This window comes from Carica papaya, chromosome 9, assembly GCF_054855325.1.
Source record: "Carica papaya isolate Zhongbai chromosome 9, ASM5485532v1, whole genome shotgun sequence".
NCBI lineage: Eukaryota > Viridiplantae > Streptophyta > Magnoliopsida > Brassicales > Caricaceae > Carica > Carica papaya.
In genome coordinates this window covers 9,259,681-9,273,001 of record NC_142317.1, presented here as the reverse complement: position 1 = coordinate 9,273,001, position 13,321 = coordinate 9,259,681, and the positions used below count along the sequence as shown (strand labels likewise).

General features: G+C 31.2%; 2 protein-coding genes across 3 annotated transcripts; one reads left to right on the top strand and one right to left on the bottom strand.

The window, feature by feature from the left end:
- Positions 1 to 689: 689 nt before the first annotated feature.
- Positions 690 to 1,906, bottom strand: HVA22E (HVA22 homolog E). Its single transcript, XM_022053297.2, has 5 exons — positions 1,616 to 1,906; positions 1,477 to 1,503; positions 1,251 to 1,373; positions 970 to 1,162; positions 690 to 890 (listed from the first exon to the last, which is right to left on the bottom strand). Exons 1-5 carry the CDS (start codon positions 1,660 to 1,662, stop codon positions 870 to 872), a joined length of 411 nt encoding a protein of 136 aa, XP_021908989.1. The 5' UTR covers positions 1,663 to 1,906; the 3' UTR covers positions 690 to 869.
- A 1,765-nt stretch (positions 1,907 to 3,671) lies between these two features.
- Positions 3,672 to 5,790, top strand: LOC110823017 (palmitoyl-acyl carrier protein thioesterase, chloroplastic-like). 2 transcript variants are annotated; one of them, XM_088211728.1, is made up of 6 exons: positions 3,672 to 4,359; positions 4,460 to 4,593; positions 4,686 to 4,799; positions 4,907 to 5,084; positions 5,188 to 5,256; positions 5,345 to 5,529. In XM_088211728.1, the coding sequence occupies exons 1-6, from the start codon at positions 4,015 to 4,017 to the stop codon at positions 5,390 to 5,392; spliced, it is 888 nt and encodes a 295-aa protein (XP_088067854.1). In that variant the 5' UTR covers positions 3,672 to 4,014; the 3' UTR covers positions 5,393 to 5,529. The 2 variants fall into 2 exon arrangements, with proteins under 2 accessions (XP_088067854.1, XP_021908974.1); XM_022053282.2 differs by having other exon boundaries at positions 3,676 to 4,359; positions 5,361 to 5,790.
- Positions 5,791 to 13,321: the final 7,531 nt, after the last annotated feature.

Below are 13,321 nucleotides of genomic sequence, written 5' to 3'. Positions count from 1 at the left end.
AAATATCAAAAGATATAAATGCAACATCAAGGGAGCTTTTTGAAGATATTAGGCATAGAAAATTATACGAAAATCGTAAAAAGCTCATGACATACAAATATCTTAGGTAAGGAGTTTTCTGAAAGAGGAGAGCTTCATATGGATATAGAGAAATTATAACATTTTCTTTCTTTTCTTTTTCAACTTTTGGTTTTGTCTCTAACTAGAATGAGGATGAAAGTGTGGTTTGGTTGAGGAAGGAAGAGGCAAAGTTTTTTGGGTTTTTTTTTTCTTACCCCTTGTGATTGTACATATAAGGTTATTTTTACCAAAGAATTGAAAAAATCATAAGAACATTATCAAATTTTATTTCTAGTTTTGACAGTGACCATAAAGAAGACAAAAGAATTTGACAGAAATAAGGATAATTTTATCAATGGGACGGAGAAGATTTATTTATGTTAAGAAATTAATAGATTAAAGAAAGCAGTTTAGTCATTTTCTTTTTTTATTCTCTCTATTTTTGCTGCTAATTTTGATGAGTGTTATTTTAATTTTTTTCTTTTTTATAATCACGTTTTTTAGAAAAAAGGTAAATCTACAATGTGAAAAATATTAACTATAATTTTCATATAATTGTAATTTAGAGGTATGTATTTGTAGAATATAAAAAACTTGAAGTAATATGTATACATAATTCGACATAACGATAGTAACAAAGCAACATTTACATATATATATATATATAGAAAGTAAATACGAAAGCTAAGTTGTGGATGAAAGATGAAGGAATATTTGACAACAGATGTGTGAGACATGGAAAGAGGAAATAAAAGAAAAGGAAATTAACCAAAACGTATGCATATTCTCCTCTCCTTTTTGTCTCTTCTTCAGTAAGCTTCATGTGCACCCTGTCCAAATTGACGTCAAATCTCAGGATTAAAACATATATTCTTGTTTGCACCTTTCAATAATTAATTAAATAATTACCTTCTTTGGAAGAACGAAGTGCACAAACTTGTTCCTGGCGCCGGCATGGGAGTGTTCACCATCTCCTCTAACCAATCCCTGTTTCTTGAATTGTTCTCTCACGAACCTCTCGTATATGAAAGCTGCTCCTCTGAATTGTGGCAGAACCATCCATGTCACCAGCAACAGTTTCATTGTATACCACATTGGCACCCTACAATCCATATATATATAATTTGCTTCTGATATACGTGTATATATATATATATATATATAAAACAACAGCCACTTGAATATATTACCATTCTAAAATGGATTGAAGCAACATCTCCGTAAGAGTGAGGAATGAATATAAGATCCAGTAAGCCAGCCATTGCTGATCGTCCACTTTTGAAGTGCTCTCTATAGCCATCACCGACGCATATCTATATAAATTCATTTCAAAAAAATCATTCCCTCACATAGATGTTCTATATACATATAAAAATTGGTACGTATAGCAAGTGAAGTGTATAGAGTTCGGCTTACAAGGGATACAGCAACATCACCACTGGCCTGTAACATTCATCCATCAGTAAATTAAAATGTGAGAAAAATATCGTAATGAGAAATCTATGGAAAAAGGAAACCATATGTATGTATGTACATAGTAGCGAAGAAAGTTTACCCAGCTAGCGAATGAACATGGGTAAGCAAAGTCCAGAGACGACCCATAGTTTTCTTTCTGGGAAGTTAACTACCGAGGACAGGAAACAAACAAATTACAAACTGGTTAACACAGAGAAAGAGGAAGAGATTTTAGGAAGAAGAGGAGCAACTGCTGAAGGTGGATACATATAGAGAAAGGAGGAGGAGACACGTAGCAGAAGAAGAGGTAGTATCGGATTCTGCCTTAAACGTGTCGCACTCGATTTGGCACCCGCACCGTCCACCATGGATATTGGTGTTTAATGCTCACTAAATAATCCATCACCGCCTGCAGTTTCTTTACATTTTTTTTTTTAATTCAAATTAGTTAAAATTTTAAAATGAATCGCGTATGAAAATCCAATACCTTTGAGGGAAAGCCACGAGTTCATCTCATCTGTCGGAGACACGTAGCATTATTAAATTGCAAGGGCAATACTGCTTATCTTTATTAATACTCATTAAAAACCATTATCTCAAATTTGTCAATCTCTTTTTAATATTGTAATTTTTGGATTAGAAACTCTTTTACTTAATAATTATCATACATTTTTTTTTTTTTCAAAAAAATCATCATTTTGTAATTTGGTACATGCTTTCTTATAATCTCATAATTATATGAATATTTTTTTGATGCCCGTAATGACTTTATCTTCACTTAATCATTTTTTTTTTTACCATAACATAAACATATAATTACAACAACTAAGTTCAAATCATTAATCTAAACAAACTCCATAAACCAAAGTGATAATGGTGGATGATCATCCAATTGAAATCATAGGGGAAAACAAAAAAAAAAAAAAAAAGTGTGTTCAACAATACTAATATCCAGAACCCAGATGCTTTGAAGATTTAGAGGCCTAAGTCAAAAGCTTGAGAACATAATAAGATCCCAAATAATAATGAGTCTGTTAATAGAAAAACACATAAAAAAATTACTGAAACTTGAGAATTATATAATCATTCTTTGGCTATAAATAAATGTTGGGAACAATAGAGTCATTTGAACAGATTAAAAATCTCAAAACATTTGTAATGTTAAATGTTGCAGTAGACTAAAGCAACTTACCAATTATTTTCTTATATAAGAGAGTAGTTTTGGAAAACTTCATGTTATTTTAATTGGAAAAAAATAATGTAAAATCTTTTAAAGAAAATTCAAATCAGAAAAAAAATTTCAAGAAATGATGAAGAGTGAAATTCATAAAACTAAGAGAGGAATGAAGAAAATTAAGAACGGAAAAAGATAAAGTGTGTTTAAAGATACGTCGAGAACAAAAGCAAAGGAGTAAAATTTTAAATATAAATAGAAAATTAGAAATAAAATATTAAAAATGAAATATATATATGGGAAAAAGTCATTAGTCTGTCCAGTCAAACCAAGACAGCAGAGAATGAGAAATTAAAATCCAAAACATTAATAAAAGATGCCAAGAAGCAATGTTTATAAATAAGAAATAAATTCAATATAATTTCCCAATGAATTCTGAATAATAATTTTATACATATTCACATTCTAATTTTTGTGATTAACATAATTCTTAAAAAATTACAAAAAAAAAAAAGAACAGTGATTAATGTAATTTAATACAATCTGTGCACACGAAAATATATTTTATTTTCTATATAAAAAAAAAATAGTAATACTGCAGAAAATAGAATTAATATTTTCTAAAAAATATAAGAAACATGATGTTCATCTTTAGTCAACTGGGTTTTCCAAGATTAGTGAGCCAATGAGAAGACACTCATGGATACAAGAGAAATGGGATTCCCATATGAGTTTGTTGGAGTTTTGCCTTTCAATTTGATGCTCTATATTATCTATCTTCTTATCAATAATATTTACGTTTATATCTATACTATATATTAACATATATATATATATATATATTACATACTCTTGGAGGGTTTGACCAATGGTCTAAGTTGGAGAGTTCAGAGGCGTCCCTGTTTTATAGCACAGAGCACAAATTAATGGCAAAGCTACGGGAACTGAACCAATGGTTTAACAGGGCAAACAGTTCATCTTACAAGTCATCTTCTCCATTAAAAAAATAGAAAAACACCTTTGAAATCCCTGAACAATTTCGTGTAAGCTAACGCTAACAAGTCCTGATTAATTTCTTGCCCACCCATTAAAGGTGGTTGAGCGACAAGCCTCATCTCCCTCGCTCAAGTAATCTTTTCTTTTGTTTTTTCACTTCGTTTTCTTTTCACCTTCCAATTTCTTGTTGTGAATAAACAACGCAATAACCTCGGCTTGAAGATATATAGCCCTAGTAGTTCGCTGAGGAGTTGAAGAAAAAAGTTTATTTCTGGGTTCCTTTTACTATCTAATTCCCAACAAAAACGAATGAACAACGACTGCCATTAATGGCAGCTGCAAGTGATGTGAGAGCAATATCATGTATTGGGGAATGGAAGAAGAGGAATTTGATAGTCAGACCCAAAAAAACAAGTGTTTTAATGATGGGTCCTGGAGGGAGAATTAACAATCCTGGAACTGGGAGTTTAGACATGATCAACGGGAAAAAAGTGAACGGTGTTTACGTTCCCAATTCCGTAAAGCATAAGGAGGATAGAGATGTGAAAGAAAGAAGTATGATTGGTAGCTTTGTGGAGGACATGTTTGTGTACAGGCAAACCTTTGTTATTCGATCGTATGAGATTGGACCAGACAAGACTGCCACCATGGAAACACTCATGAATCTCCTACAGGTTAGAGTATAATTTCTTTTCTCCCATTTTATATCATTTGATTGAAACACAATATACAAATATGTACAGATTTCAGATGTTGTATATATGATGTTTATAGGAGACGGCGTTGAATCATGTAATGAGCTCTGGGCTTGCCGGAGATGGGTTTGGCGCCACTCGTGAGATGAACCTAAGAAAACTCATATGGGTTGTTACTCGTATCCATATTCAAGTAGAGAGATACAGTTGCTGGTATAAAACACAATTTTATCATGACTCTACTTAAGATCTTACCATTTCAAAAGTATATATAGATATATAAAAGCTGAATTAATGTGCGATAGGGGAGATGTTGTTGAGATAGATACATGGGTGGATGCAGCAGGGAAGAACGGAATGTGTAGAGATTGGATTATCCGGGACTGTCAGACTCAGGAGATCATAACAAGAGCAACCAGGTGCAACATCTCAACATGTTTAATTTACAAAAATCTTTATGCCACTTTAACTCATCTATATATATGTATATATATATATATAATTTAAAATTTGAACGAAAATGCAGCACATGGGTGATGATGAACAGAGAAACAAGAAGAATATCAAAAATCCCTCAACAAGTAAAGCAAGAAGTAGAGCCATTCTACCTAACCAGATATGCAATTGCCCCAGAAAAGAATGACACTGAAAAGATCGACAAACTTACTCATCAAACTGCACAGATCATCCGCCCAGGTCTAGCTGTAAGTATATATGCATCACCAAACCTTTACATATATCATATATATGTTTTCACACCCTCAGCGGTAACGTGATTTTCCTATGTATGCAAATGCAATACTCCAGCCGAGATGGAACGACATGGATGCTAACCAGCATGTCAATAATGTAAAATACATTGGATGGATTTTGGAGGTATATATATATATATATATATATATATGTCTGTGTGTGTGTGTGTGTGTATAGAAATTAATAAAGAGTAGTGTTGATGCAAGATTAGAAATATGTGTACGCAGAGTGTGCCAATAAAAGTGTTGGAAGATTATAAGCTGAGAAGCATGACACTTGAGTACAGACGGGAATGTCGGCAGACAAATTTGCTGGAGTCACTGACGAGTGCGAGAGAGAGTTTGGGCAACAACAATCGGAAACCAGAGTTGGAATACACACACCTCCTCCGCCTGCAAGCTGATGGTGCAGAGATTGTGAGAGGAAGATCAGAATGGATATCCAAACACAAAAACAATTGACCGTTTTTACATTTGTTTTCCTTTTTTTCTTCCAAAACCATTCTTTTGTTTTTGTTTGATGTAGTAATGATAATAACGAAGAAGGGATCCTTGATCACGAATCGTTTTTGGTGGTGTTGGGCTGAAACCCAGATTGCTTGTAATGAGTATGGATTGTGATAGGCCAAAACCCTCCTTTTAGTTCTTCTTCTTCAAATTGAATTGGGTATGAGTCTTTCTAAAGATATTTTAGATTGAAAAAGTAGATATTTTATTAGTTTAAGTGAAATTGATTTGAATTTTTATAAAAAATAAAAAATAAAAATCTAATTAATAAATAATTATTAATAGAAAGAGACATTTGAACAATATTATAAGATTTAGTTCATGTGTATATATATATATATATATATATATAAATATAAATGTGAGTCAAAAAATTAAATAGTTGGCTTTATGACTAAGTAATTAGATTAGTTGCCCCACTAATAGAGGTGATGGGTAAAGTAAAAGGTGCTATTGGAGGGGTAGAGCCATTGCTTTGATATTCTACTTTTATGAACCCGAAAATCCTTTTAGCTTTTACATAAAGCCTTCGATGTGCCAATTTTCTATTCATAAATTCCAAAAATAATTGGACAAGACCATCCAATTCTATGCTTTTTATTTTATTTTTTTTTTTAATTTTTTGTTCGTGTATTACTATACTTTTTTTTTTTTTATAAAATCACTCAACATGGGTGAGTTTAATTTCAAGTTTTAGTTATTTGGGTCTCAATTAATTTTCATTGACAATTAATATACATATATATTTTATTAGATACAAAGTAAATTAATTTTTCCCATAGCTATGTCAAAATAATTCTTTTTTGTTTTTAGTTTTTTGATAAAATGGTAATAGAAACTTTGAGAGAGTGCTCTCCATCAACCACAGTTTGAAAAGATGTGTGACCCAAAATAATTGACAAGTCGCATCTTAAATCATTCTTCCAATCTTCACATTATACAATAATTACTTTTACTTTTTTTTTAAAAAAAAAAATAATAATAAATAAAAAATTAAAAAAACTGTTATTTTGATTAATTTGTCCAAAAATACAGTAAAAAATAATTAATACAGTCAATACTAGGTTTTAGGTCTTAATTACCACACCTAACCTACCTTCATTTGGTCCCAGAACCAACAAACTCTTTTTAGTAATATGATTGCAATATAATTGAATATTTAATATTTTATTAGTTTTTAGAATGAAATTGTTCTGAGTTAGAATTTTTTTTAATTTTATTGTAATTAATTCAATTAAAAAAATTTAATCACTACATAATTTATTTATTTTTTAACTAATATGTTATATTTTGTCCGAATGAATTATAATTTATTCACTGTAATTTTATTATAATATTTGTCAATTAAACTATTGATATCACTAAATAAAAAATTATAAATAAATTATTATATGTTGTTAATTAATATTGCAACCTCCCTTTCAAATCATCTTTTTTTTTTTTTTTATAGGAAGATACTTTTTATAATTTCATTTACTTTTTATGTTATATGCATAAATTTTGTTTTATTAAGAATATAGTTCATATTAAATAAAAAAATAAAAAAGAGAGGATAGAATTTATAAGGTCTATTATGACAAACACTCCATTTAGCAAGCTCATATTGACTTCTTGTAAGACTTTGGTGTAGGTGAGACACATGAATGCAATACAAAAACAAAAGCCCTCAATATTCTAATACCACAACTTACAAAATTTATTTGAAAAGATAAACAGCAAATATTTTTTATACTTTATAAATTATTTTACAACTTATATAACCTTAAACTTCAATTTGATCATTATAAAATGTAATATTAACTATAAAATTATCCAACTATTCTTAATAATTTTTTTTAAAATAATAGATTCCACAATAACTTATAAAATATATAATTTTGTAATCTTAAGTGAAAATTTATGTTGATTAAAGCAGAGAAGACAAAATATAGAATGAGTTTGAGTCGTGTGTTCAATTCATCACTCTTTGGCGTTTTATTTATTTATTTAAAAATTATAAGTAAAAAATAGCAATTTGGAAGGATGATGTTATAAGTTGAATTGATGACGCACATAATAATAATAATAATAATAATAAATAAATAAATTAATTAATTAAATTCGTTTCTTCCATAAAAAAACCAAAAAACCAAAACGATTTATTTATTTATTTATTTTTAAAATAAATTTGAGCTCTTACGGCCATCACTTGACACCAAAATGGTTTGTCAGTAAAATTATTCTTTTATTTTTTCTTGGTAAAAAAAATATTATAATTATTTAAAATAAAGTAATAATGATGCAGATAGGATAAGGCTTTTATAAAAATCTAAATTCCAGTGACTACTCTCGTTAATTAATCTTCCACCTTCTTTTCAGCCCACATTTTATGTTCTTTTTTTTTTAAAAAAAAATTTATAAACCATATTTTTAAATATAAAACTATAGTGCAAAAATTTTCTACGATTATTCAGCGGGCAATATAATAAGCTACGTTGAGATAATTGATCATACCATCTTCTTATCAGACATTTGTCATCCTTAGATTAATTAGTTATTCTATAAATTTCTTGTAAATAAATTTAAATTGGTGATCGATTCCCTTTTCACAATAAAACTATTCGACTTTTTTTTTTCTCAAATAGATCAATTATTAATAGTATTATTATTGCCCAGAAACCTATCAATATAATGACTGAGAGGTAAAAAGAAAAAAACAAAAAAAAAGGGTTTCATGGCTATTAAAATTAACCTTGAAAAAACTTATGATAGATTGAGTTGTAACTTCATTCTAAAAATTGCTAGTTTCCCTTTAAAATGGTTTTTTGCACCATGGAGTGCATCAAGTTGTCCAAGATGAAAGTGGCAATTAATGATGCTCTTTTTGAGAAATATACCACTTTTAGGGGTATCAGATAGATTGATCCCATGTCTTTTTATATCTTTATTCCCTATACTAAGTAATTAGGGCATATGATACACCATAGAATATCTATAGAGGAGCAGAAACCTCTCAAATTCGGGAGGATAGGTCTTTTGTTATCACATCATTTCTTTGCTAATGATTTAATCTTTTTGATAAAAACATCTGTAAAGACCTAAAACTTAAAAGGTAATAAATCATGAATTAAATGCAGAAGCAAAATAATTGAGTTTAGAGTTTATATTCTTTACACAATAATTTAGAATACCTAATAGAGTTATGAGAATGTCATTTCTAAAAAAAACAAACAAAAATCAAAGAAATAAGCAAAAAGGCAATATACTGAGCATTCTAGGACGACCTTCACTAACTTTGAAGGAAGTCCAGGTGGTGAACTATTCACAACTCTCTTGTTGATCAGGATCTGGGTCTTGATCCTCTTGATCTGAAATAGTTAATGAAAGAGTGAGCCACATTAGTCCAGTAAGAATATCACACTACTCACGATACATAAACTGAATGTTGGTAAAAATCATAAAAACAACAAATAGAGCTTTTGATTTAAGTAAATTTATTTATAATAAGGAAAAATAATTTATTTCATATATTTACTGTTGCAAGATTTCTAAAATCAACCTATAGAAATACAATAATTCAAATAATATTCCAATCTCATTTTCAAGTGAGCAATAGCAATCAATTTCTTTTTTATTTGTCTACTAGTATCCCTGGAAGTCCATAAGTATGTTCCACTACATGTGAACCAATATTCAACATTGTCAACTAACTTACTGTCCCCATATCCCGTCCGGTATGAGCGCCAAAAATACCATCCATCAATATCTCGTCCGGTATGAGGGTGAATAGGGTTGTCCCCATTCCTGTTCGATATGAGCGCCAAAACTGTCATTTCTTGATACCCTGTCTAGTATGAAATAACATTAACGATAGAATTTTCTATGTACCCGGTCCATCCACCATCTCACAGAATATCCATTAAGCTATCATTCATTAATTCACATGACCAATCAATTTTCTATTTGCATATTAATTTCTAATTTTACAAATCAACCGTAAATCATGCAAAATAAGCAATATATATATATATATATATATCAAGGAAGTACAACTGAATTATTCAACCATTACATTATATCATCATGTTTTTAAAGCTTTAAATTTAACAATCAGTTAAACATGACAAATAAAGAACTAATCAGTTCTGGCTCCATGAGTGACCTATAATTATTCTCAAAGTTTTCTAAATTATATAAAATACTATATTATCGATTATTAAGCTTCAATTCCATAACAGAGAATAAGGTGAGAGATTCTTATCTGAATCGGTGTCTAAACTACCGAACTTTCTACCACGGATACTGGCAATCTCCGATTTTTTTGAATTTTGCTGCGGAGATTAAAACACATTTCACCTAAAAATACTCCAAAAAATCCAAAATCAGTGTTAAAAACTTTTTTTGACTAATTTCAGAATTTCAGCACGGCGGTACCACCATGCTCCAGTGACGACACTGCCATCTGCGGCGATAATTCACCTCAGTTTGGCCACTTTCAACCAGTTTTGGCCAGTTTTGACCTGTTTTACACCCATTCCTGTGAGAAAATAAGTTATGGGACCTCAGTTGGTCGAAAAAAGTCAAAAAACGGAAACGTACCGGCGACAAAATTTTTCGATATAACGACTCCATCGGCTCACCTTCGCTGCTGGGTATTTTTCTTTAGTCAACCAGTAGAAAGCAAAACGGAGAACACAATTGTAGAAAAATCACACGAAACAAAAAAAGAGAAGGAGCTCATCGGAGGCGATTTCGGGTTTTACCCGCGACGGTGCCGCCGGTCTTTACATGCAGTTTTCAGCTCATTTGTCATTCTTTTTGCTCTGATTTGATCATGGAGGAGCACGAAATCAAATTTTGAGCGAATAGAAGAATTTTTACCTTTTTGGCAGTCAGAGGTGGCTCTGGTGTAGCGGTGGGCAGCGATCAGCTCCATTCTCCCGCGACTGGTTCTTCTTCTTCGGCAAGAGGCTGAAGGCTAGGGTTTGAATTTGGTGTGATGCGAGATATTTATACTCGTCTCACTTAAATTTGGACCGTTCTTCGCATTTAATTTAGATCGTCCGACCGCGTTTAAAGAAAAAATAAATATGGACTGTTCATTACGATTTGATCTCGATCATCCGATCGCGTTTAAAGTGAGAATAAATCTGAACCGTTCATCGCATTTAATCGTAACCGTCCGATCGCGCTTAAAGAGGGAACATATCCGGATCGTCCATGCATACGGGAATGCTTCCGAGCTGTCTGATTGCGGGCACGCGGATTTCCAGTGTGGCCTCCCGCGTGGCACCAGATTAGCATACCTTGCCATGCAACGCACTCCGATTCGTCGGGACTGCTGACTGGGTGGTACAACGTGGCCCAATTTTCTTTAATTGCATTTTGACTTCTAATTTCTAATTTTTCTTTCAAAAACATCATCTGAGCCCAAATTTTCACCCATTTTTCTCAAAATTATTTTAAATTTCATCATCAATCTGTTTTTTTCCCCTATTTTCACATTAAATAAAAATTTATTACTTTTAGAATTATATTTTTATACATTTTTTAAAATTTAAAATTAATCTCAGGCCAAATTCTGGGCCCAAGTATTATAGCATCCATGGAGTATTTGTATGTTATTAAAGAATATTTTGATTGAAAGGTCAATCTAGCTAAATTGCATATCTTTTATTTCAAATATCAATAGAGACTTCGCCTAATAATTGAATGACAGGAGTACCTTTTCTTTTATAAACGATCTCTGAAGATATCTTAGGGTCCCTATTTTTCACACTAAAATCATCAAGACTATGTAATAAGTGTTTGGGGATCGAGTTAGGACTAGACTCACTGGATGACAAAATCCCTAATCCTTCTTTGGCTGTAACTAAGGTTATCATTTACTTTATCCTTCATACACAATGTAGATTTTCTCCCTGTTTTCATCCATCACAAACTAAATTTACAAGCCCATAAAAAAATTCATTTAATCTTTTTGGGTGGGACATAGAAGAATATGTGAGATGAGAGAAACTATATCAGGGTAAAGATAAAGGAGAACTTGGTATCCATAATAAACCTTGGACAAGTTTTTCCATATGAAGTAGGGGTAACGCCTATTAGATGAGCAAGACAACATATGGATAAAAATACTCAAGGCTAAATACTTTCCTACCAAGGATGTCTTGGATATAGATCACATTCCACAAACATGTTCTAGCATGGGGAAAAACCTTTATAGACATGTCCAAATCCTTTAAAAGGGAGAACTCGATAGAATTTGGGGAGTGGGGGACATATTAATTTATGGAGAGATAGTTGCATTGAGGATCAACCTCTCATCCCATAAAGTTTGAGTGTGATTGCATCCCCTTAGCTTGAGAGAAATGTCTTCTTTTATTGACCCTGAAGGCATTTAGAAATGAGATGAAGTTATGGACTTCCTCTAATCCTGAACCTATTTGGCCATCTCTTATATTAGAGTTAGGGTCATGAGTGACTAGGAAAGGACATTGAGGTAGGTTTTCCAGCTAATCCACCCCATCCCACTCCATTTAAGATGGATAAAAACTTATAATTAACGAGTAATAAGGTGAGTATAGGTAAAAAGTCAAAAACCTGAAATAGGTATGGGGCAATATGGATTTGGTGGTATACCTGTCCCTCCCCAACCAACATCACCCCTTAATATATATAGTTACATTTTAAATATTCATTTGTGTATAATTATTAAATTTATTTGATTAATTCTCATTTTCTATGAATAGTTAAATTAGTTTAAATATATATTGTTATATTTTTATATTGTTATTTTATATTTGTTTTTGAGTTTTAATTATGTTGGAATATTATTATAAATTACACATTACTTTCATTAGTATTTAATATTCTTAATTATACTTAAATTAATTTTTGATATTTTATAAGATTGTTTGGAAAAAAAAAGGGTAAATAGAGTGGGTTTTGGGGTCCCAGACAAATGAGGATGGATAAATGACAGAACATGTGATTGCGGGTAATTGAGGAGAGTGGTAGGTAAAAACACCTGCGGGTCAAGTAGTGAGTAAAGGGTACACAAGGTAGGTATGAATATATACATTTTTAACTGGGGCAGGTATGGTAAAAATACATTTACCACAAGCTTGCCTCATGCTCATCCCTAGGAGTGACAACAAAGATAAAATATTTTGGTGCCACTTTAGTGATGGTAACCTCACTATTATGTATGTTTATGACTATCTGATTTCATTTGATATTCTGGACCCCGATAACATTTGGAAGCATGTTTAAACCCATCTTATGCCTAAGTGAGTTAGACAATTCACGTGGCTCCTTACGTTAAATAGATTATTGATTAATTCTGAAAGGCTCAAATGTCATATTACAATAGATGACTAGTGTGGGCAATGTGATCATGTCAGGGAAGATGGTCTTCATGCTATCAAAGATTGCGAAATGTCCTAGTAAGTATGGAAAGAATAATTTATCTTCACTTTATTGATAAGTTTTTTGTCTTCCTTTTGGCCAATGGTTAAGATGGAACTACATGATTAATATCAACTTAACCAACCATGTGAACTTATATGTGGGTTTATTGTACATGAAAGCTTATTAAATTAATTGAGTCCAATGTAACAGTGATCTGTTAAGGTTAAATAGAACTAGACTTTAGTATATCAAATAAAGTGTGAGTCTTTTATGTGCAAAGACCAAAAATA

Bases quoted from the DNA above. Each gene is read 5' to 3' on its own strand.
- HVA22E (XM_022053297.2), bottom strand. From the start codon at position 1,662: ATGGGTCGTCTCTGGACTTTGCTTACCCATGTTCATTCGCTAGCTGG. The intron at 1,504-1,615 runs GTAAACTTTCTT...TGAATGTTACAG, and splicing joins CATGTTCATTCGCTAGCTGG to GCCAGTGGTGATGTTGCTGT. The intron at 1,374-1,476 runs GTAAGCCGAACT...GAATTTATATAG, and splicing joins GTGATGTTGCTGTATCCCTT to ATATGCGTCGGTGATGGCTA.
- LOC110823017 (XM_022053282.2), top strand. From the start codon at position 4,015: ATGGCAGCTGCAAGTGATGTGAGAGCAATATCATGTATTGGGGAATGG. The intron at 4,360-4,459 runs GTTAGAGTATAA...TGATGTTTATAG, and splicing joins CACTCATGAATCTCCTACAG to GAGACGGCGTTGAATCATGT. The intron at 4,800-4,906 runs GTGCAACATCTC...ACGAAAATGCAG, and splicing joins ATCATAACAAGAGCAACCAG to CACATGGGTGATGATGAACA.